Below are 28,000 nucleotides of genomic sequence, written 5' to 3' on the forward strand. Positions count from 1 at the left end.
TGTGTTCCCACTCAGGGTGAAGCCAAAGTCAAATTACGTATATTCTCTTGAGATGCTGAAGAGATCAGTATGAAAGTAGTGAAAATAGTACTTCACTTTTCCAAGTATCCGAATAAGTGGTAACATTGATTGTAAATGTAGAAATTTCACTCTCATGTGCTGTTTGAGTTACATGATAATGAAATAAATGCTTGTAAATTTGTGCTTGAATGACATTTATGACACGCTTTGAGAAAGACTTAAGGGGGTAATGCTTTATTACTAGAACTTCCCAAAAGGCCTAAACAGGATTAAACGTCCATGTAAAACAAGATAAAATGCAGTAAGGCACTTGTTAGAGAACTTCCAATTTGAATTTTCAACAGAAATTTCAACATAACAGGACTTCTACTGTCAGTAAAACAGAGTCCACCCAGCCAACTGGTGTTTGCAAATGAGCTACACGCAAAAAAAGTCCAAGAGTAACATAAACTTACAGTTTGTTGTGCCAAAAGTAGACTCTAAGGGCAGCAATTCGAAATTGCACTTCAATCAGGTGCTGCCACCTAGAGCCCAAGAGAAGTAAATGCACATCCAGTTTTCAAACATTCTGATAAAACGTCAGTAACAAATGTCAAAAGTTTGTCATGTTTTTTTTTTTTTTCCCCACAGGCTTCATATTTTTAAACAAGTATACACGGTCGAACAAAGACTAAATTTTTATAGTCAAAAATAGAACAACACAGATGAGAAACGGGTCTGAAAAGTCAGACCTCTTAGCGGTTTCTCTGGACGGCCGTCAGCAATAAAGCTACAGACATTTCAGATTACGAAAGATGGTCTTGAAACATTCTCTACGGTAGTTACTCTTTAAACGTGTGTTTAAAGTCCTTGTATCCTGCATTCCTTGCATGTATTACAAAAGGATGGAGAGCTCTACATTTCGTGGAGACATACAAACAAAATGACAACATAATTTGTTCAAAAGCCTTTTCCTTCAGATTGAGTTTTGACATAAACTAATGGTTGACGAGTCCTTGGAGCATCATCATGAGACGTCTTGCTTTCTTGGTAAGCGGGCTTTGGGGGTCCTGCTGCATGAATGCATAGAGCTTCGGTCTGACCTGGGTCAGCACGGAGGCCATGTGATCTCTTGTTCGAGGATCACCGTGGTCCAGATTCATCAAAGCATCCTCCAAGTAGCTGCATATGGGATTCACAGGAAAGCGTGTATTAGAATGACAGTCACTGATAAAAAGATACACGTTGGACCAAAATCACATTAACAGGTAAATCCAAGATATTTCAGACTACGCACTTTCATTGGTTATCTCTAAGCTTAAGCTTCACTGTATAGCTGTCCTGGGTGGCTTTCCTGGCTACCAGCTAACTTGGGTTAATGAGTTTACAGGAAAACAAAACAAAAAAAAAAACCCAAACAAACCCTGCAATCAGAAGGTATCGCCATTTACAGCTGCACCCTCCTCACCTTTCACAACCTGACATTCAGTGGAGTGAGCCTACCATTATGGTCTTGACAGCTTACGAGATGATTCTTCTCAAAGGGTACACCTTACACCTTCTCTAGCTATTGTGCTTGCTGGCCTCCAATCAGAATGATGGGATTTGGAAGTTTAAAATAAGGACAGAAAGCATTCTAACTTCTAAATGACAGCAGGACACGGCTGTCCCAATTGTGAACTAAATATAACTGCGATTTCTCTGGAGACTTTCAGCACTGCTCTCGTTGGTAAGCTCAACATGACACAAAGCTGTGATGCTACTCAACTCTAAGCTAATAAAAGTTGATAATGAACCACACCCTCCATCTCTATGGAGCTGTAGCCCAGCTGCGAACCAGAAAGGTGACTCAACTCTACATCAGGTTGTAAAGAGACAATGCTTTGTTAAGGGAATCGTTTGACTGCAGGAACAGCAGAAGGAAGATATGAGGCATACATTCAGGGACGATGGGGACATAATGGTTAGGTAGACACTCTCTGAAGAGACATTACAATCGGGAGGGCATAGTACATTTGGACAGCTTTTGTAAGACGAGCATAGAAAAGACAGTGCAAGTGTAACACTGATCAGGCCAATCAAAAGGATAAAATATTTGTTATTTAAATCCCCATACCTCAAAACAGCCGTGGTGCAAAGCACAAAAACCCGCAAGGTTCAGCAGTTTAACACCACACTTGGGGACAGAGATGATGACGTCATTTGAGATTCTGCAGTATCGCTGTGTAGTTGACCCTAAACTTGTCTAAGACGTATCCCTCCTAGGATTCTTGTGTTCTCATTCCAACCACAAACATTTAACAATACCAGAGGTGAATTTATATATAAAAAAAAAATCAATTCTAATTAACTTACAATTTAAAAACAGAAAAAAAATCTACTTCGTCCTGCTCATTTGTCTTAAAGCCATTTTAGTTTTGCCTTTGTTTCCTTTTTAAACTGGAGGAGTCCAATTTGCTCTCTCTCTTGAGATTTTTGACTTAACATCGCCATTGACAGTTTGTATGCCCTACCTGATTTTGAGCTCAGAGCGAGTGTTGAGGTTGGATGAAAGCTGTTGTATGAGCGAGAGCAGCACAGGCTGGCTGAGGGGGCACGGCTGTTGTCCAAACACTTGTTGAGAGTCAATGGTGTCGCACACGTACAATACCAAGTTCAGATCCGTTGCTGACAGGGCCTGGACAGTGAGTAAGAGAAGGCCATACCATTCAGATGAAAACAATTTCACAAATCTTTGATGCCCTCAACCCCGGTTCTATCCATGCAATAAATAGATTCCCAAAAAGGTTACGTAAACACCTAAGAATGACATATTATTGCATAATTTTATTGCATAAATTGGTCACATGATGTCATCTGATCATCTAAATTCTGATCTTCCTCCTTTTTTTCCTTCTTTTTCGTGTTATTTAATGGTAGCCCGCAAACTGGCCGAGCGGTGTTTCTCTTCATGAGAATGAGTAGGGATGGGTATAAAGGCAATACCGTTTCTTGTTTTGGTATGTGCGAATGGGGGTCGGTACTAACAAGTCATGCGAAATCAAGTCAATTTGAATATGCTGGATTACTTGTTGGAAAGCCTGGTTGAGTTGTCCCTGCTGAAGGAGCTGCAGGATGTTGGCTTGTTGGGTCTGGTAGTCCAGATGTGCTGTTGGGACGGGGGTCCCCGCTGCAGACCTCATCGCCTGCATAATGCTGGAGGTGACTACTGCCTGCTGCTCCTTCATTGCCAGGCTCACCTCCCCTTTGACAATACGCTGTACATGACTAAGAATGGACTCCTGCAAACTGAATAAGTAGAGATCATTTGAGGTGTGGGATCCCACTCCACAGCGTATACTCAAGTTCAGTAGGTGGATGTCTGATACTAGCTTTACATAAAAAACAGTCCCATTGCCAGGTGGCTGAGTATTCATTCTGTGACATGACTGAAATAAACGACGGGGAAAATGTGTAAATAATGTCCACAAAATGACTATGTTTGCATGGGCAGCACAATTTCAAGTTCAACATAGTTAAAAACATGAACTTGATGAAAATGGGAGTTATTTGATTTTTAGGTTGTAGTACGTCAGCTCGCCAATCAAAACGGCTCACATTGACTGATGATGAATGACTGGAACACTTACTTTCCCACCATCATCTGGATCTGATGTTGGATCTCAGCCCGGATGTTAGCTGTGATGTTATTGGCCAGTTGATCGGTGGAGCTTCGGAAGCCGTCCATCATATTTTGCAGCTGGTCCATCATGGGGTCTCGTGTTTCCTGCTCTCTCTGCTTTCTGCATTTTGCATGGGCTTCGAGCTGCTGTATGTCTGCAGAGAAAGATCATCAACTTCAATCTCATCCTCATATAAACAACCAAGCAAGACAAGAGTAGTTGATGAACCACAATGCCTGAATGATCTAAGCATTGCCTAGCAGACAGAGATTATTCCAGATTGGTCGTTGCAATAGTATTTAGTCGATCTCTAATGTCTCATAAATTGATTCTTGTAGGTACAGCAGAGGCAAGACTTGGGAGACCATCAGACACACCACATTAATACTAGAGGGAAAAAAACCCTAAATGTTCTTAGAAAATTTGAATGCAGCTTTTCTCCACCTTTATGCTTTTGTAGTGCTTCACTGCAACACACTTGTTTTGATGCCCTCACTGCTTGAAAATCTGGTTCTCATGGGCTGAATACGTTTCAAAAGTTCTTATCTCAAGTCTGGCTATGTCTACAGGTGTGATATGTTTTCAAACTTATTTATAAAACAAAAGAAACGTGTGTAATATTTTCATTAGGGGTGTTTTTAGAAAATAGTGTAAAATTCGGTTTCATGCTCTTTTGATGGGACACACATGACTTGTTTTATTTATTTTCTTGAGCACAACACCGCTGCAGTGGTTTTTGTCAATAACTTTGCCTTAAACCTGTTCACCTGACCAAAAATCTAGATTAGGTACAACAGGCATTAAATAGTTTCCAGCAATATCAAAGTCCCCTTGCTTGTGGACCACCAAGCTTCAAAATGCTGGGGTGCTCACGCATAAGCAAAGCACCGTTACATGAACCGTTCTGGGCTTTGTGTGAGTCTACTATGTCAACCATGTCAACAAAATAAGTCCTTGGTTCAGAATAATGATGTTAAAGTAGCACATACAAAATTATAGTGTAGTTCACGTACTAGATTGTAAACCATCAATTCTGTTGAGTGTTTGCTATTAGATTATAAAACAACACAATTATATTCAGCATCTGTATTTTACCCACTACGCACCGTAAAGCAACTTTGCTAAACTGTTAAGGAAGTTGCAGGTGTGAAAAGGCTAAACTTTAGAACTATTGGGCAGTGGACATAATCTAAAGACTGCAGTTTAAAATACTTTAGAAACATGCCACTTAGCTTTTTCTAAAGAATTTTCTCAGATATCAGGGTCAAACATTAAGCATTTTTGAACTGTGGTCTGACAAGAGCTGCGATTAGTTTTACATTGTGCAAGCTGGCTCCATTATGCTTGGTTAGCTTTGCTCCAATGCTAACATAGCGTTGGAGTATGCCACTCTCTAGGCATGACTACTTGTAAACGATTTACACTCAACGCAACGGTTTGATTATTCTTGGTTTGACTAGTCATGCATGGATGATGGTGTCCTTCCTTTGGCTAACTAAAGCAGTGGTCCCCCAAAACCAAGCTGCACAACAATATATACTCCTTGGCATGTGCCGATAACCGGATTGGGGATATACCATGACTTTAAAAGTCATGTATGTCTTAGAGAGCGAGAGAGAGCGAAGATAAAAATAAATTGTGGAAGCAAAGCAAGCGGGTTAATACATCTTTTTAATGTGGAAAAAATGACTAGCATTTTTTTATTGATGTTTTAGAGCTGTAATGCCAATAATGTAACACCATATTTTATATAGTCATCATACCTTCAGAATCTGAAATCGCCCCATGCCTATACACGATAAGTATACTTCAATACAAATGTGACATCTTTGGTGGTCTTGCGTTAATACGTTTTTTTGTAGTTTTTTTTTTTTTTTTAAAACCAAGAAAAAACACTGAACAAAAAAATCATATTTGGTCGTTCAGCAGGGCTATTCATTCCAAGCCATTTTTTTCCATTAACTGAAAATGAACTGTGTGTATGCAGTTCAGCAAAATCGTCAAATGCTCATTGTACATTGAGATTTCCAGACAATCACAGACTTACATTCTTGTGTTCCTTGCTTGAAACTCTCATTAATTTGCTGAAACATGGACTGGCAGCCCCTCTCAAAAACTGGCAGTACAATGCTCTGGAATGCATCTTTGTAGGCAGCCTGAATGGGACCTTGCAATGCTTCGGCAGCAGCTCTACCTATTGCATCTGTTGTGTTCTAGCAACAAAACCAGATGTGAGCAAGATCTATTTTAAACAGAGAAGGTTGAACATGGCAATACAGGTATTAGCTCATATACACCTACCTTGGATTTGACAACTTTGTTGACGTTGTCCTTCAGTGTGACCTCTACAGAGGTCAGTTTAGAAGAAATAGTGTTGCTCAGCTGAGATGTCACTGGCTCCAGACTTTTTGAAATGGCTTGATATTAACAAAAAAAAAAAAATACACATTAACGTTTACGAATCTTATTATGCAGAGGTGACTAAAGTTCATGTATGGTTTAGTCCAAAGGTTTCCATACCAGTACGGTGATATATCTGTTAAGTGTTCACAGCAGTTCACTTTTTCAACATTTGTCATGTTACAATCTCATTCAAAACGGTATTAATCCCTCACTTCAAAATTTTATACACAACACAGTACACAATTATGTGATAAGGTTTTTGACATTTTTGTATTTTTTTTTAAATAGAAAACTTAGAAATCACATTTACATATATATTCACAGCTTTTGCATAATACTTTATTGATCAGGCTAAACCATTAACCTTCACCCCAGTCTGAAGTCAAGAGCACTTATTGGCAGGTTTTCATCGAGGCTATCACTGTATTTTGGTGCAGTCATTTTTCCCTCTATACTGACTAGTCTGCCTGCTCCTACTGCTGAAAAGCATCCCCATAGCATCATGCTCCCACCACTATGCTTTATTGTAGGGATGGTACTGGCCTGGTAATGAGCAGTGCCTGGTCTCCTCAAACCATAACCCTAACGCCTAGCATTCACACCAAAGGGTGTGATCTGTGTCTCATCAGTGCAAAGAATTTTGTTTTTTGTGGTTTGAGAGTCCGTCAAATTCCAGAGGGGTGCCATGTTGCTTTTACTAAGAAGTGGCTATTGTCTGAACGCTCGACCATACAGGCCCGATAAGTGGATTGCAGCAAAGATGATTGTCCTTCTTGACAGATCCCCTCGCTCCACAGAGGAACGATGAAGGTCTAACAGAGTGTCCATTTGGTTCTTCGACACCTCCCTTACTAAGGTCCTTCTCCTCCTCTGCTTTGTGCAAGGGTGCCCAAACTCTATACTCGATAGCTAGTATCCTACATGTTTTCCAAGTTTCTTTTCCCTCCACATCCGATTTAAATGATCAGGACCATATCAGGCTTCGGCAGAGCTTGCTGATGAGCTGATCATTTGAATCAGGTGTGTTGAGGAAAGAACCACAGAATACATGCAGGATGTATTCTCGAGAACCGAGTTTGGACATCCCCGGCTTGGTGTAAACAGCCGGCCAGCTATAAAAAGAATTTTGGTGGTTCCAATTGTCTTCTATTAACATATCAAGGCTTCTATTCTAATTGGGACCTTTAAAGCGGCAGACATTTTTTTTTCTCTTGACCCAGATTTGTGCCTTGAGACAATCCCATCTTGCAGTTATTTAGACTTATTTAGACAATTACTTTGACTTCATGCTTGGTGTTAGTGCTCTGACATGCATGGTCAACTGTGGGACCTTATATAATCTGCTGTGTGCCTTTCCAAATCATGTCCAATAAACTGCTGTAGAAACATCTCAAGAATGATCAGCGGAAAAAGGATTGAGCTCAATTTTAAGCATCATGACAAAGGGTGTGAACACTTACAATATGTAAATGTGATTTCTAAGTTTCATATTTTTAATAAATTCAAAAAATGTAAAAAAAAAAACAACTTTTTTTTTTAAATAGGGTATTTTGAATGGGGTTGTAAGATGACAAAACACAGAAATTTTGAATACTTTCCTAATGTACTGTGTATGATTTGATGTTATGAAGAGAATTGTGTAATGGGTATTACAAGACTACGTCCAGAAATTGTAAATAAATAGATAAAAATTAAAAATAAATAAATTAAAAACTGGCAGGATTTTTATGTTCTGGACCTGGATTTGCCACCTCTGATAGTTTTTTCCCTGTAATTTGATAAGCGTAAATTTCTACATTATTACATTTCAAAAATTTGTGTCTAATCGTTGTTTGTGTTTCTTTACTTGGTGGAACAGTTTTTTTCATCTCCTCTCGAACCACTTTGTCCATCCTGTTGGTTAGGGAATTGCAAAGGGTGTGGCTCAGCTGCTGGCTGAGTTGCTCCTGATGGTGCTGCTGATTCCGAGTCTCTACCAAGATCCGCTCTAGTCTGCACTCTGAGGTCATTGAAAGTTAAAGTTCACAAGAAGGTGGTGCTGCTGGGTGCCACTGGAACGAGGTTAGCAGTGACGCACGTAGATTTTTGTGTCGTTCAATAAATAATGTTTTATTCTTGACCCACTGACCTCTCGAACAAACAAACTTAGAGCACATTTGTGCATTGTAAGGCAAGTAATTCACATCCAGCCTATCTTCTCTGTCGCTGTTATGAAGTCAAAATAAAATGTAAAGTATGCGTTGCTATTATTTTGGAATGCACGTGTTAACAGTGCAAGCAAACAAATGCAATGACTTATCTACAACGGGCCAACTTTATTTGAGTATTCTTTCATTAAAAAATGTGAATGTTAATAGTGATTTATCATCAACACACAAGGCATTACAACACATTGCAAAAACAGTGTCGATCCAGTGACTGGGTGGGATTGGGGATTGCTTTTTAGAAATATTACAAGACGTAGTAAACACACTGCAATCTCACTAAATCTGAAGGATACGTTCTTGCTCCTGATGGTTGGTCAGTGCACGTTCTACTTGGGCCATTATGGAGCTCTGCATTGCTTCAATTTGTCCGCGTAATTCAGTTAACTCTCTCTGTTGGCCCCGGAGAAACGTCAATAATTCTTGCTGCACATCTGTATTCACCTGCGGAGAGCATGAAAAAAGTAATGAGATGGACACAATTTTCAAACAAAATCAAAATTGTTATGAATAACAAGGGATGCCAAGGTTCAAGAACGTTTTTTTTACTGGCTTTGTTAAATTGATAAGCCAGTGTACACATAAACACACTACCCAAGTTCACATTCATACTATTATGCCATTCAGGTTTAAATTATTCCAATTAAAGATTTTAGGTCACATGGGTAAACCGTTTACATTTGACATGATTTACCGTATTTTTTGGATGATACGTCGCTCCGGATTATAAATAGCACCAGCCAAAAAATGCATAATTAAGAAGGAAAAAACATATTAAGTCACACTGGAGTCTAAGTCGCATTTTGGGGATAAATTTTTTGGATAAAATCCAACACCAAAAACATACACGTCATCTTGAAACGCAATTTAAAATAGAAATAAAATAGAGAACAACTGGCTGAATAAATGTATGGTGTACTAACGTTAATTGACTGAGGTTACACTGATTAACCTCCGCTTTTTGCCAGTCCCTTACAAGTTTCTCGCGACTTCCAATCTTTCTTTCTGCTGCTCCATTACCGTTTTTGGCTGCATATTTAACTATTTGCAGCTTGTAATCTGCAGAATATGATTTTCTTTTCGTGCCATTTTTGTTCAGCCCTTCTCAGTTGTTTTTATAAATTACCGGCAATGTTGAAATTATCAATACAGGCCTAGAGCGCCCTCTTGCGGTTTAAAGTGAAAATAACATGTGAAATGATATAATAATGTGTTAATAATTTCACACATAAGTCACACCAGAGTATGAATCACACCGTCGGCCAAACTATGAAAAAAACTGCAATTTATAACCCGAAAAATACAGTATTCAGATTTGACCATTGCATGTGCCAAGACATTTAATGTTTTTCCGATATGTGACATGCAGATCAAGAAAGACTTTTTATATATTGTACAGGTTCTACCATAAAAGATTTTGCCCAATGTGGTTGCTTTCCGTTACATTTTTGCAGAGCCAGGTGGAATCTCTTGCAATCACGTTCAAGTACACACATTGAGGAGGGTTCTGACATCACTGTTTGCCCAATCGTGTGAAGAGGCCAAGAACTCAACTACACATGCCAATTTCGGGTGCAAAACACTCACAGCAGGAAGGGTAAAAAACAGTATGTACAGTATTGTTTTACAAAAATACCTAACCACATTTACTGCAGTGTGCAGCTATCATTGGGTATCTCACGTGAGTCCTCTGCTACAGCAATCAATCACAATGTTGGCCTCAATATACCTATACATTTGCTACTGTAGCTAACTGCTGCAGGTAACGTGAGTAACATAGCATATACTACTTCAAGCATGAGCATTTTATGTGATATCGCTTGAGGTAGAACGCGGACATTATATCGTGCTGGAATGTGGGTAACAAGGCGACCCAAACAAACTTTCCCCCCTCCGAACAGACGAAATTGACTGTCTGTGAAGTTTTGGCTTTTGAAAACGAGTAGCAACATTGCGAGTAAGCAACGAGGTTGCAGCGAGGTTGCACCTGTGGCAGCAATGAGAGGCAGCCAAGTGAGCCTAAGTCCCTCCATTGACTGCTCCCTTGGCATTTACAGGCATGTCATTGTAAATATTGTTTAGCATTGTTGAAAAACACAATAAATGTGTAGTGCACATGCTTGTGTTGGTTGCCAGAAGTTGGGAGTCTTTCGCTACCGTAAACCCAAAAATGTATTTTTAGTATGTGCAAAAACAGCCATGCAACCAATGACCTATAACTCACAGTCAACACATTAAGCAACTACAATTCATATTTTCAATCCCTGTAAAACCAATGGCAGAAAGTCGCCACTAATTACATTTTATGGCAAAACAGAAAGTGTGCAATTGAGGCTTGTACAGGTCAGTTGATACTACCTCGAATCAGCGCTATCAGTTATAATGGAAAAGCAACAAAGGCCAGGGCAAGCAAAAAGCGAGGCCATTCTGGAAGCTGTAATGGAAACGCACCACAAACAAACATCACATGATTTGATCAAGTATGGATCATGGAGGTTAGTTGTCTACTTGGCTCAGTTGCTATTGTTTTTACATCTTTATAAAGGCAAAGGCTTAATATAGTTAAAAAGGAGCTCTCAAAAGTCAGACCAGTTCTGATTGAAAGCTATCATTTTAAAGTATGTAAACAACATCACAGCACATTTAAGTTAGGCAGACATTAGACAGTGTGCACAGAGGTGAAGCAGCCTCGCTATTACAATTGAACCGTATACGTGACTTCTGATCAGACTGGTTAAAGTAATATATTCCAATACCATTAAATTTGAAAGAAATCATTTTTGCTTATTTCGACTGAGGTGTTTCTATGGAGTATTTTGATATGGTTTGGGCATTCGGTTTTCAATATAATCGAAATACAATGTAACATGTAATCTCGGCAATTGACCTTGAACACCTCTGCTTCTTGAGACTACTTTACCTGACATGAGTCCAGTTGTCTTAACTGAGGTGATTCACTAAAAAAAGGGAAAAAAAGAAAGCATAGATTCATGAAGGTTGTTAATTTGGTCCCAATTTTTCAAGTTCCACATTGACATGAAACATCAACACACCTCTCATCTTTTTTGGCAATTCTCTTAAGCTTTGGCGAGCCTCTGGGTGAGGTCTTCCAGTCTTTAACTGGCATTCTGTTTGAGGAACGTGTGCCACAATTTGCAGAAGATGATGCTGAACCAGCAGCATCATTCTCAGGATCACTGAAAACAAAGAATGAGACAGTGAAAAAAGAAAAGAAAAAAAGGTCCTGTGTAACTGAATTAACAAAGGCATGCCTGTTACCTCTGCTCAATACCAGGATCCTGACTGTCATTCTGTGAGAGGCAATAGGACCGACATGCATAGGGTGAACTGAGCCTGTCGTTTAAATCATCCCTTGAGCTGTGACAGAAGAGATGTAAATCCAAATTAGTAATTCAAATGAACAACCACTAGACAAATTTATTAAGTAATAACCAACATATTAGTCACGGTGTTGATGCCATACACAAAATTATTGCTACACTCCTGCTAATAAAATACCAATGCAGCTTATCACAAGTCTTGAATAGCAAGTCTCACTCCATAGAAACCTATACAGATACTTTGTGTATCTTTGTGTATTCCTGGTTTTCTTCCAAATTACAAAAACAAGTAGTTTAAAACAAGAATCTAAATTAGCAGGGTTTTTGATATTCTGATTAAAGATCTATGTTCATAGCATTTTTTTGTTGTTGACAAAAGCAAATTAAAAGTCGTTTAAAATAAGTTCTCACATAACAAATAAGCTCCAGGAGGTTTCTGGCATTTTCAGTGTCACAACACCTTGGACATACAGGCAGAGCATGCAGAGTGCGCATTCCAACTGAACTGTTTAAATGCTTATACGGATTGGCAAAAGGAATATACCATTCCTGTGAATCCGAATGTAATTCTAGTCACATTTGGCCTTGAATTGTGAATGAGGTGTTTTAAAGAGGATTTTCTTTGTTCATTTGGTGTCATTCTAATCAGAATACAGGTAAATGGATCCATGTACACACAGCTATTATAAGAGTGATTGTGAAAGATTGTTTGGCAAATTAACCCCAGCATTTGGAAGGCAATAACTCCAGCGCATAGCCCACCTCTCACTTAGTCAATTGAGACAGGCTCCAGCATATCCATGATCCATGTTAAGTAGTACATAAAAATAGGCAAGGGCCGATTACTTTTTTAATGGTTTAGTGTGTTTTGTAAAAAGCAAAGGTTTCAATAAGCACTAGAATTTCCTACCAGTAATACACTCTTATTTTTTGATGGGACTTTTAAACAGGGCACATTGTGATTGATTGCCTGCAGAGGTGTTTAAATAAGCTGCCCCTTTAAAGTTAATGAGAGGCCCGCTGCATTTTTTTTCTCAGCCAGATGTACTTTGAGCAGTTACACACAGCAAGCAGAGAGGAAGACGAGAGCTGTTTCTCAAATGGTGCTCTAGTTGACTCTTATCCCTGTGATCTCTTGAAATGCAAGGTCAAAACCCAAACTGTTCCAAATCAAAATACGCTAAACACATAAATGCAAAGAACACCCAAATGTTGTTCTTGTTTCGTTGCTTCAAATAAACGTATTTGAAAAGTTCAAAAGAATGGGCTCTTTAGAACTGGAGTGGATTAGATTTAGACACTGTGGTCATTGCAGCATACTTAATTGGGTGTATTGTATTGTTTCACTCTGTTGATAATGTGCATTGTTTTTAGTTAGAAAAAGGAACCCCCTTCAAAAAAAAAAAAAAAATACAGCATTGTGCCTGAAGCTATTGTTAGCTCCCAGGAGAACATGAGAGCCAATGGGTCCATTGTAAAAGACTATCAAATACAGTATTTCTTTGTCATTTTGTGCCCTCAGTGTTTCACATTTATTTTTCATACAAAAAAAAATACAGCTATATTGCAGAAAATGCACTGTGATGATTTCTTGCAAGACATGTGATTGGCTCCCAGTGTAACATCAGCCAATGAGTGAATTACAACTCCTGCCCTCATTGGTCGATGTTGGACCGGGAACCAATAGAGTCTTGTGTAGGAATGCCCGTGTGCTGATTAATTGTCTCGCTAGTTTTGTTCAAGCTGTTAAGAGTACAGTTCCTCCAGCAGCAGTCTCTGACTGAACCTCACACACACGAGTGAAAAAGAAATGCGTGGCAGGAGGAGTGCAGTGAGACGAGACATCGTTGGGAAGATGTTACAAAGAGTTCTGTTAGAGTAAATTGAAAATTAGAGTGTAAACTCCGCTTCCCTGTTGTCATGTTTTGTCAGCTAAGGGCTCCACTCTAGGTCGATATCCAAGTGCTGTTATTCTGAGGGCAACTTTGGCGCTCTTTGTTCCTCGACTACGGCCAAGGGACGGATATGAGAAGCAATAACTACAGTTATTGTATAAAGATTTTATAATTAAAGAAATAAGTAAAAATGTATGCTGCAGTAATCTTTTTTTTGCAAATATGTGAAGTGTAAATACTTCACATTTTAAAAATTCTGTTACCAACATACACATGCATGAAAATTCATAGGGTGTGGAAAGGGGGTTTACTTTGCAGACTTCTTTTCACAAGGGGTTTTCCCCCATTAAGCGCGAGAAATGAGGGAACACTGTATTCTATAGTTTGTTCGTGAATAAAATGTATTGTTGTTAATTGGGGGAAAAAAAGTTTTATTAATCTAAACACCCCCCCAAAAAGGATATTTTAGAGCTATGATTGCAATGCAGCAATATTTTGTGTTTTGTGATGTTATCATACCATCAAGATTTAATATCAGCCCATGCCTACAGAGAATGGAGAGGTGAATGGATAGATGTATCTAAGAGGTTATTACCATTCTCCAAGACTGTTTTCTCGATTCCTGGTTTCCCTGGTTATGTCAGGAGCAGCTGGCCAAGAGGTGTGGCTAATGGTGTTCTCTGTAGACGCTCCTGCTAATCCAGGGTTATCCTGTGATAAAGCATTCTCCAGGAGAGATGGTGTTTGGCTAAGTCTGGGCTCCAACTCTAGGGACCCTCCAACAGGCCCATCTACACATCCAAGCTCAAGGGGTAATAGGCTGTGAAAAAAGGCACATTTCAGTTAAGTGTAAGAAACATAAATGCAAGTTGTAGCTCTTAGCTCGTTTAGTTGCTCCTACTTGACTATTATGCAGGTTCCTACCAAGAGCATAATGGGAAAATGGCATCGTGGGAAAAACTTTCCTAAAGAAAAAAATTTAGTCAAGTATGTCACAACCCTGCAAGATACAGTCTTTGTATGTAAAATCTCAGTCAGAAACAAGGCTATTGCTAAAAAGACTATTATTACTTGCTTTTAAACATGAGTGTGAGACGATGGTTTTCCAAAGGTCTTTTTCAAATCTGCTAAGTCTTCTGATGATGAAATGCATACAACTGGAATTTATCCATTCCTGCCCCCAAATAATTTTTTTTATAACTGTGGTTAAAAACGATGTAGAACTAAGTGTGTACCGACTTTGTGTAGACCGACCAAAAAAAAAGCTGAAAAAGTAGCAAAGCTACTCTAACTTAACTCATAAATTCTAACTAACTAACCTAAAGAGTAAAATAAATAACGTGTTGTTCCAGTTGGTAAATGCTGCAGACAGTTTTTGTTATGGAAAAATATTTGGCAAATATTCCATCTTGAATCACCATCAATCTTTACATCATTTGAAAATAATGCAAAGCAAACTGAAGCAAGCGTATATCGGCAAACATGGTCATGTTGAACATCCGTGAAAAGTGTGCTTCCAGATTTGATAGATACTTGACTTGACATAATAGCAACACTGCAAAAGTTAAGTGTTGTAAGTGTAGAGCCTCTTGGCTATATTTTATCTTCTTTTGAATGAATCGCTCACATTGTCACGAGTGAGCTTTCTCTTTTGTCAGTCTGATAGAGACAAACCTTACTAACAATGACATACAATACTGTCAGCGTACTTTCCTATACTGATCGTATTTAAAAAATTGTACATAAAGGTTTCTACAAAGTTTGTGTGGCGAGGTCAAATTGTTTGGAAACTGCATTGTTTACAACCAAATGTTCCACTGTATATGGAGTTTTGAGTTCAACACTGCTGTGTCAATCAAGATCAAACGTAAATTGTGACAATTAATTTCCAATGAATATATGAGTTATGTTCTTTAAATTATAGTGCATGAATTTAATTCTGGACAAGAACTGCATACATGTTCACTGGTTCATTGTGGTACCTGCTGCTATTGGCTGAGCGTGGTGAAGTGAGCAAGTGAAGGGCAGAAGCAGCTGAGGCCATACTATCAGTTTGAAAAGCTGACAGAGGTAAAGTGTCCAAGGTGGACACAAGACCACGCTGAAGCTGCAGGGTCTGGGATGCAATCTCTGGAATGTCCTGGGACATAACTGTGGAGGCTGAGGAGATGACATCAGGGGAGCGAGCCCTCGTCGGAGAGGCAAGGGGTGGCATGATTGGAGAATCAACAACCTGAGGACTGTCAAGCACATTTGGAGCGCTTGGGGACGCCAATGCCTGGAAAGAGATTGCGAGAGAGACAGAATACTGGCAATATTAGATCAAGTCTTTGATTAAAGCATAGATAACAGAGGCAGTGTCAGGTCCGACCTGGATGGTCTCCAGTCCTGGCAGGACAGCTGGAGCAGGTCTTGGACTGTTATTGGATGGCGAAAGTGACAAAATGTTATCTGCTCGGTTGGGACTCTGACTGTCCTCGGAAGGTCTGTCAAAACCAAGAGCATTTATAGTGCATAAGTACACACAGATTACTGTAGATGCTCACATGACAGATGAGACACAAAGCGTGGTACAATCATATTTATAAGTCAAACACTTCGATTAGGAAATCACGCAGTAAAATCAAGATTATATTGCTAATGCAATCAATTGTGATTGTATTGCAAATGCAAATAAACATTCAGTCCTATTCAAAATTAAAGATAAGATATGGGTATTATGGTACTAGGATAGGTCAACTGTTTATGCTGAAATACAGTAAATATGTTTAACGCTTCTCAAAAGGAAGTTTTAGCTTAAAAATAGTCATGTTTAAAAATTGTAAATACTGTAAATAGACTGTAAATACTGTAAATAGACTGTAAATAGCCAAAAAAAAAAAAATCAGTATTCATTACCATTATGGAGGAAAAACCTACCTCCTGGTCGAGTCGTTGATTGCTGTCACATTAGTCAGACTGCTGGCACTACTTCCAGGAGAAGCAGGCACCTGAAGAGCATACCGACGAAAGGGTTAACAAAAATAAAATGCTTGTCCAAACTGATGCAATGTCTGACTGGTAAATTTATGGCATTTTAGAGTCAGTAATTATTGGTCATTATCACAAAAAATATGAATATGCATATTATTGTTAATTATTTGTTACAGTTCTGGTAGTTAAGGATATGATTAAACAAAATGATTTTTTTTTTTTTGTCTGAATTAAGGTGACTCTTTTTTTGTCCATATAGTTCAACAGCACTCACTATAAATAAATAAAAACATTTACAGCAAATTTTTGTGATCGCAGTTTTCGGTATCTCATGAATGATTAGAATAGGACTCAACAGAATAAAACTCTGATCAAAGTATCTCAAAATAAAAACAGGAAAGTCTAACAGGGCAAAATCCTAACAAATCAAAGATGAATTTAAAGTCTTTATACCGAAGTGCTTGGTGTCATGAAGGCATCAGGAGTCATCAATTTTGGCATTCGCCCATTGCCATTGGATGTGTTTGACAGGAAGTCACAGGAAATAGGTGTAGGAAGCGATGAAATGCTCCTCAGGTCAGTCTGGGAGCCACTCCCCGAGTCCTTGTCAGAACCCTGGTCTGCCAGATGGGCCGAAAACCCTGTTAGATACATGAAATAATCAATGGAATAAAAATACAAAAAACTGAAGTCTTTGTTCAAATGTTTGATTATATTATGTTTCTTGTGCAGTATCCACTTCGTGAGAGCTGATGTACTAGTAAGACACAAAAACAAAACATGACCAACCAAAACCATCCGGAAGATCAGATTGGGGCAGGCTAGTGGAGTTGGATCCTGTATTTGGCTGGAACCAGATCTGAACATCTTGCAGGCTCCTTTAAAAATACATATATACATATCAATAAATACTAATGAAAGTAACTTTTCAAAAGGTATTTAATTGAGGATGAAAATAAGGTAGGTGGAGCCCAAAAATCATGGAAAGACCGAGACACTGCCAGAAACACCAAGTTGAAGGGGTCAGAGAGGCAGTATATTTCCCGTGACCGCATATTAATACTTGGGAATGAACTAACACTTTTACAAACACTCAACATTGTTGAATAAGTAGCTTTCATACCTTTAACAGGTACCTTGTTTCAGAAAATACTAACATTGATGAGTGTGTACATGAACTCACTTTGTGTGAACACAGTAGAGTTTAATCTGGATGCCAGATTTGGACTCTGCTGGTCCTTGAGTGCCCTCTGAAAGAAATGACATACACATGAGATAATGTAATTAACTATGACCACTATCTTGTGAGTAAATGACTGATTATAAAATTCCTAGAGATCAAAAAGCGATGTTAATTTTGCTCTAGTCCCCGTACCATTTAAGCCTTCATGAACCGACCTGTTGTTGTGCTCTCACTCTCCTCCTCTGCAGGAAGAACTTCAGTGTGTCGTAAACGGCTTTGGGCAACATCTTGTACTCCAAAGCTAAGCACAGGGTGGGTCAGTAGAAACTCTGAGACAGCAGTGAAGGAAGCCTTGCCTTTTACCAGATCTTGTTTCAGCTCCATCACATAAAGAACCTAAAAATAAGCCATAGTAAAGGCATACATGACACATTATACATGAGCGTGCCATTTCTAAAAAAAATTGAGTGTGAATGATAAAGGCTAAATTTGTAAAGTTGAATGCAAGTATGTGGAATTGTATCTAGAAAGCTTCAATAATGAGTGTCCTCTGTTTTTTAAACATGTAATTAATGTTAAGAGGAAAGGTGAGATAACACAATGGCAACCATGCAAGCTTTTTGAGATTGTGTTATAGCCATAAAATTAATTTGTTGGTTTCCTCTTTATCAGACAATGAGAGACTGAAAAAGAAATTAATTCTAAAATAAACATTCAAATCTTAAAATTGCTAACCTCTTAGAAATTTTAAGATTTTAAAGTTTTTATTTTTATTTTATTTGTTTTTTTATGTCTCTCACTGTCTGATAAAGAGGAAAACAGCAGTTGATTTTAAATTATAGGGAGAATGAAGATTGTTCAAGCATACAATTAATGTTTAATTATTATTTACTAAAAGAAGAAAGTTGATCAGTTTGAACATTAAATATCTTCTGTTGTGCTGTTTGGTCTGTAGTACATTCAATTAAATAGAGATTAAACACAGTTAGCACGTCATTGTATTTATTTTTTCTTCATATTTAATACAATGTGCCAAGTTAAGTAGAATAGAGTTTGTAACAGTTTGTCATGTCTCAAACTTGTCATGAAAAGTATCATGACTAGTGTACTATGCCAATTGCTTGCACGTTATCTTGGTTACAATTTATGTTTGGTGAATAGCTTTATAATTACATGATTAGATAATATTAATATTGCACTTTGCAACAATTCACGGTGTATAAAGGAATGAAGTAAATGAATAAACTAGACTGTACAAAAACAAGGTACTCCCACAAGATTTACTCCCACAAGTTTTTAATGGTTTTCTTCTTCAGTTATTTTTGTCTATCTGTCATCATTTTTTTTTTTTTTAATCAAATCAATAAACTAATATGAGCTGTAGTATTGCTCAGTCATATGTCCCAGCACTACTAAGCAAATATTTAAATAAGAACATTTTAGTGTGTTGGCTTTAGTTGACTTTTTCATAGTTGCCCTTTTATTGAAAGATAACATACAGTAAGTTTAGCCTTTTTTCTTTGTATGGTTACTTATTTTGAGCAGTAATAAAGTAACAAAATAATAAATTAGACAAATCCAACAATTACAGATAATCGACTTCTCTTCCACGCTTACATCATGATACAAATTTCAATCATATAGCACAAGCCAAATCTAACACCTGAATTGGAAGAATAACCTTTGGAAAGATATACAAGCAGTGGAAGGTATTTTCTATAAACTGAAATTAACAAAATTATTCATATATTGTTTTAAATATAACAGAAGACAATATTGCACTGACCTTCCTTTGTACGTCGGAAAGGATTAGATACTCAGCAGACAGGTCCAAACTCGCCTTAAGACTCGGCAGAACTGTTTGGTTCAATGGATCTGGGGAGAATCTACAAAACAGCAGTAACCTTTAAATCATTGAACTCTTCAAAAACAAGCTGAGTGTGCATACAATAAAAGGAGAGACATTTTGCGAAAAATTTTAGTGATTATTTTGCGCAGAGTATCTAAGAGCAGATTTATAGGAAGTGTTGTAGTAATAATATCAAGTGGTTTTCTTTAAAAAGTAGCGGCCCAATAGAGCGTATTCACTAAGGTATCTTTGAAACTATAAACGATTTCACACAATGATTGGTACGATAATCCCAAAGATAACAAATAGAGAGGAATTGAAAGACTTAAACAAAATAATAACCTGATGGTCTGCAAACAAGTCCAGGACACAGTACACCACATCTTTAATTCTTGGTTTTGATCTGCTCCAGTTATAAGAAACCTCCAGAATGGAACCCTATTTATAAAAATAGAATAGTGATATCATGAATGAAACTGCAATAAGTCAAGATTTGCAGATAATTAGTTTACAGCAACTAGGGCTTGTGTCTACTCACTCAGGGTCCTGCTTTTTGTGGTTGTCACAAAAGAGAAGACAGGAAAGGGGACGTCCATCATGAGGACGCAATTCATGTAGACATCTAATTTAGAGAACGGAAATGAGAAAGTTCTGCGACTCTAGTATTTAAAGTACCATCTTTAAATACTAGAGAGTACATTAACTTTCAAAATAATGAGTTCATTATTCCTGCATACCTTGGCTTGTCCTGTCCCCCTTCTATATATATCTGCCAGAACTTGATGTATCCATCATGACTGGCTGTGGCCAATACTGTTCCATCTGGAGATAGGGCACCTTCACTGACACGCTGGTATGAGAGAAAATTATTTTATTGTGTGTTACCAACAAACAAATTTGTAAAGGTGCCACATATACATATAGTATACATATAATATATATACACATATATATATATATATATATATATATATACACATATATATATATATATATATATATATATATATATATATATATATATATATTACACATTAGACAGATATATATATATATATATATGTCTAATGTGTATGTATATATATATATAAATATATATATATATATATATATATATATATATATACACATTAGACAGACAGACAGATAGATAGATACACACACACACACACACACACACACTACATACATACACGCAGTGATCCCTCTGTCTTTCCTAATTTTTTGCACATGCCACGGGCCCTCCTCGGACGTGGAACTACTGCAGTACACATATTTATTTAAAGCTTACATGATTGATGAACCTTATCCACTGTACAGTAAGTGAACTGTTTCCACCTTCCCTTTGAAGTCTCACGCAGCTGCGGTCATATTAGCACCGGCCTGGACATTGAATTTAAGTCAGATTTGTTACACTCGAAATACCATTTTATTTTAAAAGAAATCGAGTTAAGATATTTCCAAAGGTCTGGGGAACGTCGTCTTTGCTCCTTTCCCTCCTGCCTGTTGGCAAAAATGTGTGCTGGGCTGCGTTTAATGATTTACAAAGCACGTCCCTGTGGGGTTATAATCTACTCCCGCCCCAACGCTTGGTTTTACACCCACAAGGACGTGCCGTGTCAGTCATGAAACGCATGCAGGGCAAACGCCGCTGTTGTCAAGGCATTTGGCACACGTACGCACACACTTTGTCGAGGCTGAGACACAATGGAGCAAACGTTCACAAAGCTGTTGGAAATGTCTTACCTAGATTTCTTTTCAAATAAAATGGTATTTCAAGTGTAAAATCTCCATTTTAATCATGTTTGATCATGTACAGATTAGACTTTAATTCAACATCCCAGCTGCTGCTAATACGACCGCAGGTGCGCAAGACTTCAAAAGAAAAGGCTAACTGCTCACTTACTGTGCAGTGTATAAGGTTTAATCATTTAAGATTGACGTAAACGTGTACTGAAGTAATATTTTAAATAATATGTATAGCATGAAGACATTTCACATTTAAAAAAAAAATAATAGTTTTTTTTTTTTTTTTTTTGAAAAGCTAGTTCACTGGTTTTACTTTGAGGGAGGAATCCGGTCCACATTAATTGCGAAAAACGATATTGGTATATGGCAGTATTGGTGACTATTTGAGTTGAGTACTAGTACTTGTACTGATTCGAAGTGATATAGAACAACTGTAGTTTAAACTTTGCTTTAAAAGCTTTATTTTTTTATATAGTATATCAAGTACTACCTGGTTATATCCTTTCACTGTGATTAGGCCCTCTTTCAAATCTGTGGCGTCGACAGGCCAACTAGTATAGTTTGCCCTCAGGATTTCAAGATCCCACACTTCAGCCTAGAAATTGGGGAAAAAAAATACAGATGAGATATGGTCTAAAATATGGTATTTGTTTTAGGTCAGATAATGTTTTTACAAGAAACAGATACCCTATCTTCATGCAGAAGAGCCAAAGTCTGGCTATTGTCATCTTGGTTGTCCTCATTTTCATCTGGAATGAATGGGCACCAGATGAGACGCCGATGAGAGTTCAGTGGAGTGTCAAGTGGCCTTCGGATATGAACAACTATCTGTTCTCTTTGGGTAATGAATTAAGGAAAGCATGAGCAAGCAGAACATTGATTTGGATCGTATGTGCATGTTTGCAGGATAGCCCAGCTACAGTATGCAGGTAAAATTAAAGCTCAAAAGGCAAAGGTGCATAAACGTTGTCAGTACTAAAAAATTGAGTGCTTCTTATATCATTCATGAGATTCTGTACACAAGTTGATTTTTTTTTTTTTAAGAGTCGTATTTGAGAATACGTTTGTTGCATATATTGTTGGTTACTTTTTACAAAAGTCAAACATAAAAAATATATAAGGAAAAGAGTTGGGAGTTTTTTTTAAGCATGACTTCTAGTCAGGATACAGTATTATACTGCTGGTGCATGTGAGCTCCCAAACCAGCAAGTTGCCAGCTTCATCCACACAACCCAACAGAGGTGAGTCAAGGTGGGCGAAAGCCAGATCTGTGACCGCACCGGTGAAGCCTTTCAGAAGTGAACGCTCTGCAGTGTCCACGCTCAAGACGCGTATCATTGCCTGGTTGTTGGCTCCTAATGGAATATGTAAAAGAAAAGAATAAAAAATGGACGCCGGAAAACAAAATTACATATAACTGAATATTGATTACGTTCGTAGAAATCTAGAAGTTACAGTATGAATACTTTCGAGTGCCTAAGTGAAAGGCTGCTACGTACTGGGCAATGCTTCTGTACCTGACTAGGACCTGACCATGATGAAAAAGGAACGGTTGGCCACTCACATCTAAACATTATATACTGTATTTTTAACACGTGGTGGCAGACAGCTGTTTCTTGGGTTACTAAAAACCCAGAAATCCAGTTTTCATCAGTGTGAACACTGTGCATTTTGATTGACTATATTTGGAACATCCCACAATTGGGCAACCATAAATCACTGAAAAAGTAGTGGCTGAGACTGGGCTACGCACAGTGGAGTTCATCAGTGCATCACTGTGGCGGCCCAAGAGAGAACAAAGACAACATGATCATGTCTGTCACAAAACCCTGATTCTTACCTCTAATTGCATATGCCATGAAGGAATTTGACACAGCAATCAGTCTGCCATAATGATACTTATGCTCCCAGTCGAATTTGGCAACAGGCTGAATCTTAACCTACAAGAAATGTAATACAACATTGGAAACGAATTATGAGTGACAAGACTATATTTGTAAAACAAAATCAATAATGCAGTGTTTTTCAATCTTGTTAGCAGCACCCCCCATGCATGCACGACAAAAATCACTGATGCGTAACGTTGCGGGCTTCACTGTGTGCATTTGCATACCCTATTTACTTTTATGACAATGCCTCCAAAATTTGCCATGGCTTAAAGCACATTTAAATGTGGTGCAAGATTTACTGTTCATGTCCTCAGCAAGCAGATAAAACCAGTGCGTTTGATACTGGGTCGAACATTTTCAATTACCATTTGACAAGTGTGAAAAAAGCACATGAATGAAGCGCAACTTGTGGCTAACAAGTTAACAGAGAAGCAACAGCTAATCGCCCACTTACTGGATGGCGAGACAAAAAGCAGAAACAATGGAGGATTAGTGCAACCCGTGTAATTCACAATAATGCAGCGCCGATTTCAAGTACAGTGGAGCCCTGGTCTGCGACATCCCTGCCTTAAGTTTTTTTCAGCTATTCAGTATTTTTCCCGCTTTACGACAAAAACAACTCTTACGACCCTGGGTGTTGGCTGCATTTGTGTTGTTTTTTCGCCATCTTCAGGCGTTTTTAGGTAATTGCTCTTATTTTCTGGTCCTGTCAAACTGCCTGCTCTGGAACGCGTCAATCAGATGCTGGTCTGCGTCACGACTCCCTAAGATACTGGTCTGCTATTGGTCAGCGTCACTCGTTTCAAAAGACGGAACGGTAAAGCTTTGTTCTATCGTGGTGGTTACATAACCATATTTATAGTGCATTTTACTGCTTAATTCAAACTTGAATGGGTGAGCCGTGGGTCCCAAAATTGCTAGTGATGTTAAAGAGAGAAGTAAGAAGATGATTTATATGCAAACGAAGCTGGAGATAATCAAGAAATACAAAGAAGGCTAAGCTACCCTAGCCTAGGCTAGGCTACCCTCACTAGGGAAAATGGTCATAACAAGCTTGTCACATAAAGGTAAATAAATCCTATCTATATTTTTTATTTATGTTTTTTAATTGTATACGTGTATATCATATATACATAGCACTTACTATACTATAATATGTACAGTGATCCCTCGCTACTTCGCGGTCTTTATTATGCATTTCAGTGCTTAATTCAAACTTGAATTGGTTATCCATGAGTCCCAAGATTGCTAGTGATGTTAAAAAGAAGTAAGAATTATAAGTCGAAGGAAGAAGATGATTTATATGGAAATAAAGCTGGACATAATCAAGTAATACAAAGAAAGCTAAGATAGCCTAGCCTAAGCTTACTAGGGAATATGGACATAACAAGTGTCAATCAAAGGTAAATATTTCCTTTGTATATTTATAATTGATGATGTTATTTAATCGTATGCATGTATATTATATACTATATTAGCATTTACTATACTATTTTGATACCAATTATTAATATGTATTTACAATTTTTATGTTTTTACCTGGGGTTTTACACGCATTAGCTAATTAACATAGGTTTGGATTGCCCGCCATATGGCGAATTCGAGTTACAATCCCAACCGCAGAACGGATTAATCTTTTAAACCGGGGGGCCACTGTATTTTATTTTGTTCATATTCAACTCAGCTGCATCAATTGTTATTGCAGCAACATATGGAAAAACTTAAAGACAGTTTATTGCAGCCTGCTCAAAAATATATCATTTTGAAATTGGAACGTTTACATTAGCGATTATTTTTTAATTTTGAAAATTACGCAAAAATCTTGTCATATCTTGTTCTCAGGCAAAAAAAGGGCACGGTTTGAGATGGGGTTAATGTAGTTTGCACAACATGGTGCGAAAGTGCGTTGGGCGATGCAAAAGACGTGTATGGAGCACTGTGACACGGAAAGAGACACATCCCATAAGAAGTTGAAAGTTGTAAACGTCTACTGTACAACCCCATCCCTCACGTGAATATGTGAACAAGCCAAATGCCGGCAGTTAACGACCAAAAGCCCACCAAATGAGCATAGCTAAACGATTTTTCGCGTTCCGTGTTTTGGAAATTTTGGAAACTGACAAAATATCGCAGCTGAGTTTGATATTGCTGCAAAATATATATGCAACTATGCCATGGCTGGGCCATTATTTTGTATAACCTCATGGCCAGCGGCAAACCATTGGAATAGCCAAAATTCAGAGGCACTTGACCCAGAAAGTCACGTTTGTTTTCTTTTCTTTGTTTTGATTTTGTTATTCGCATATTATTAACTGAATTTTTTTAGTTTTGTTTATTCGTTTGTGTTAACTTACGGTCTTCATTGTGTCATGGCCATTATTTTGTATTACCTCGTGGCCAGTGGCAAACCATTGGAACGGCCAAAATTCAGAGGCACTTGACCTAGAAAGAGAAGTCACGTTTGTTTTCTTTTCTTCGTTTTGATTTTGTTATTTGCATATTAACCGAATGTTTTAGTTTTGTTTATTGGTTTGTGTTAACTTACTGTCTTCATTGTGTTTCTTTTCTTTGTTTTGATTTTGTTATCTGTATAGTGTTATATTAACTTTATTTTTTTAAGTTTTGTTTATTGGTTTGTCTTCTAAGACATGCCTTCTAAATTTATCTTCTCAGGATAGATATACCTGAGGCGCTAGAATGTAATTTTGAGTTGTTCAGCTAAATTATTAAGTACTGTTGTAAAAATAAATAATATTGTGGCATCTGTTTGTGCAAAAAAAAAAAAAAAAAATCTCAGTGTCAGCTTTGTACAAGGTAAAGTGAATCATTTAATCCATTGTGTTCTACCACTCATTAACAAAGAATAACAAGAGAGGGAAAGAAATGAGTCTTACCATGTTGCTTCCTCGAGCCTTGCTATTGATGCTTGATTGCTGACTGGCCACGATCTCCACATTGTCCGAGATAATGGGGATACAGGTTGACTGATCATCACCAGAAAGGTGACTGAAAATGGTAAAGTTATTAAAACACAATTATTTTACCAGGAACTCAAGACAAGAAAAAAATGCAAGAATACAAATTGTTCAATTGCCAAAAGAGAATAATTGGAATACAACAAACATTATCTGCATATCCGAAGCAATGCTGTTAACTGTAGAGATAGGTCTGGTTGAGTCGGATGTCAAATCACCACCTCCGAGAAGACCTGCAGCTCCCAAAAGCCCGTTCAGTTCTCCATTAAAGGACAACCGTCTTTTAACATCACCTGATTCTGGATCTAAGGAAAGAAATGTATTTCTTCAGGCGGTTTCATTATGACTGAATGTAATAATAAAAAAAAAACTGTCAATATATACCTACATGGCACAAAATTACAATTACTCCAACTTATTTAGAAATATGCGGTTCGTGAATGGATTTGTCCCAAAACATGTCAGTGTGAGGAGCGTGCAAAATGACCATAAACACAAACAGGCTTACTTCTAATCGTGCTTTGTATAATTATTCTCCAGCTGACAAGAAGTCAATTTCTAAAGCAAGTATAACCCCTGTTACTAATTTTATGCACTTTAATGAATGATTCATGCAGTGGCATGGTTGGGAAAGCTGATGTTATGCCTAGGGGAACAGGGCTAGGGGTACCTAGAGAGCTGTTGCCGACCAGTTTTTGATGCCTCCCTCTCCCTGATTCACATGATCAGCTGTTAGCAAATTCTGTGGAAACCTGAACACGGATCAGGTGTGTGGAAAGAGGAAGACATCGAAGACTGGTAGGCTATAGGTCTCGAGAAACCGGAGTTTTACGGGTGGTTTAATACAGAAATTTAACCTATAATAAATTTGCAAGAAGGAAATAATTACATGGTAGTGCCAACGTAAAAATACAAATCGTTATTCTAGGGGTAGGCAACTCGAGTTCCTACAGAGCCCATTTTCGAGATCTCTCTTTTTCAACACGCCTGATTCAATTGATTAGAATCATAATCAGGCTTCCACGGCGCTTGCTGATCGTTTGAATCAGGTGTGTCGGGATATTGCTCTACAGAAACTGGAGTTGCCTACCCTTACAATAATGTTGTGGGGTTTTTATGACTTACGTTAGCGCCACCATGTAAGTAATCTAATCTTGCAAATTGATGAGAGGTTAAGTGACCGTTTTAAAACACGTCCCAGTTTAAATTTCAGCGCGAGTGTAGTAGCAAGTACAACTTCGAGATCGATTGTTTAATTCGCGCTACAAACAAATAAACTACAAAGAAAAATACATCAGAAATGCGTTTAGTCAAAACACGCGGTGATCATTTCTCCATCCGAGTTTCTTAGTGAAGAAAATTATTCCAGAAAAATAGGATGGACGCAAACTTCCGACTTCGCTATTGCAAGAGACACAGACGATAACGGCGTAGTTAGCAGAGCATTGCGAAGAAAATGTAAAGGCTTGACATTAAACCAATATGTCCGTAAGACAAACGGACCGTCGCGACCAATCGTGGCAATCTGCAGTATTGTTAACTTGAACAATGAAGTGGTAATTATGTTCAACTAAGCCACCGTGCCACCCGTTAAACACGGGATCAATCCGTTTAGCTAGCGTTTCATTAGCTTCTGCGGCCTCCACTTCCAATTTACGGTCAAACTCACCAGTACTGTTAGCAGGACGGTCGAGCTTCAGGATGTCCCGTAGATGCTGTGTCGCACCCTGAACATCCATATTAGCGCTGAACGCCATGGCTGAGGGAATGGGGGGGACTGACGGGGTTTAACCAGGGGGTGAGGAATGATTTTGGTTTGTAGTGACGCTGTCAATATTCACGTCGTTCACCCAGAGCAACCGTCCAAACTTCCGGTG

The 28,000-nt window shown here is 38.1% G+C and overlaps 1 protein-coding gene across 2 annotated transcripts; it reads right to left on the reverse strand.

Annotated features, from left to right (window-relative positions):
* Nucleotides 1–239: 239 nt before the first annotated feature.
* edc4 (enhancer of mRNA decapping 4) lies at nt 240–27,986 on the reverse strand. Of its 2 annotated transcripts, none has more exons than XM_088417819.1 (30): nt 27,793–27,986; nt 26,272–26,428; nt 26,043–26,154; nt 23,100–23,199; nt 22,428–22,614; nt 21,947–22,094; nt 21,750–21,854; nt 20,248–20,360; nt 20,049–20,132; nt 19,853–19,948; nt 19,448–19,547; nt 17,877–18,057; nt 17,662–17,728; nt 17,268–17,356; nt 16,932–17,098; nt 16,425–16,495; nt 15,877–15,991; nt 15,488–15,783; nt 14,101–14,325; nt 11,549–11,647; nt 11,323–11,466; nt 11,190–11,226; nt 8,566–8,713; nt 7,912–8,064; nt 5,964–6,079; nt 5,710–5,875; nt 3,630–3,816; nt 3,069–3,288; nt 2,514–2,677; nt 240–1,182 (listed from the first exon to the last, which is right to left on the reverse strand). In XM_088417819.1, exons 1-30 carry the CDS (start codon nt 27,878–27,880, stop codon nt 999–1,001), a joined length of 4,119 nt encoding a protein of 1,372 aa, XP_088273945.1. In that variant the 5' UTR covers nt 27,881–27,986; the 3' UTR covers nt 240–998. The 2 variants fall into 2 exon arrangements, with proteins under 2 accessions (XP_088273945.1, XP_088273944.1); XM_088417818.1 differs by having other exon boundaries at nt 16,932–17,119.
* Between the last annotated feature and the right edge of the window lie 14 nt (nt 27,987–28,000).

The sequence above is a fragment of the Hippichthys cyanospilos genome, chromosome 6 (assembly GCF_059441005.1).
Source record: "Hippichthys cyanospilos isolate Australia breed blue-spotted pipefish chromosome 6, RoL_Hcya_1.0, whole genome shotgun sequence".
In the NCBI taxonomy this organism is placed as follows: domain Eukaryota; kingdom Metazoa; phylum Chordata; class Actinopteri; order Syngnathiformes; family Syngnathidae; genus Hippichthys; species Hippichthys cyanospilos.

What these genes read in the sequence shown, in the direction of transcription:
- edc4 (XM_088417818.1), bottom strand. Translation starts at nt 27,880, where the DNA reads ATGGCGTTCAGCGCTAATATGGATGTTCAGGGTGCGACACAGCATCTA. An exon ending in AGGCTCGAGGAAGCAACATG is followed by an intron (nt 23,200 to 26,042) that starts GTAAGACTCATT and finishes CATTTCTTGTAG; the next exon opens with GTTAAGATTCAGCCTGTTGC. An exon ending in ATCCAGATGATGGTGGGAAA is followed by an intron (nt 3,289 to 3,629) that starts GTAAGTGTTCCA and finishes CTACTTATTCAG; the next exon opens with TTTGCAGGAGTCCATTCTTA.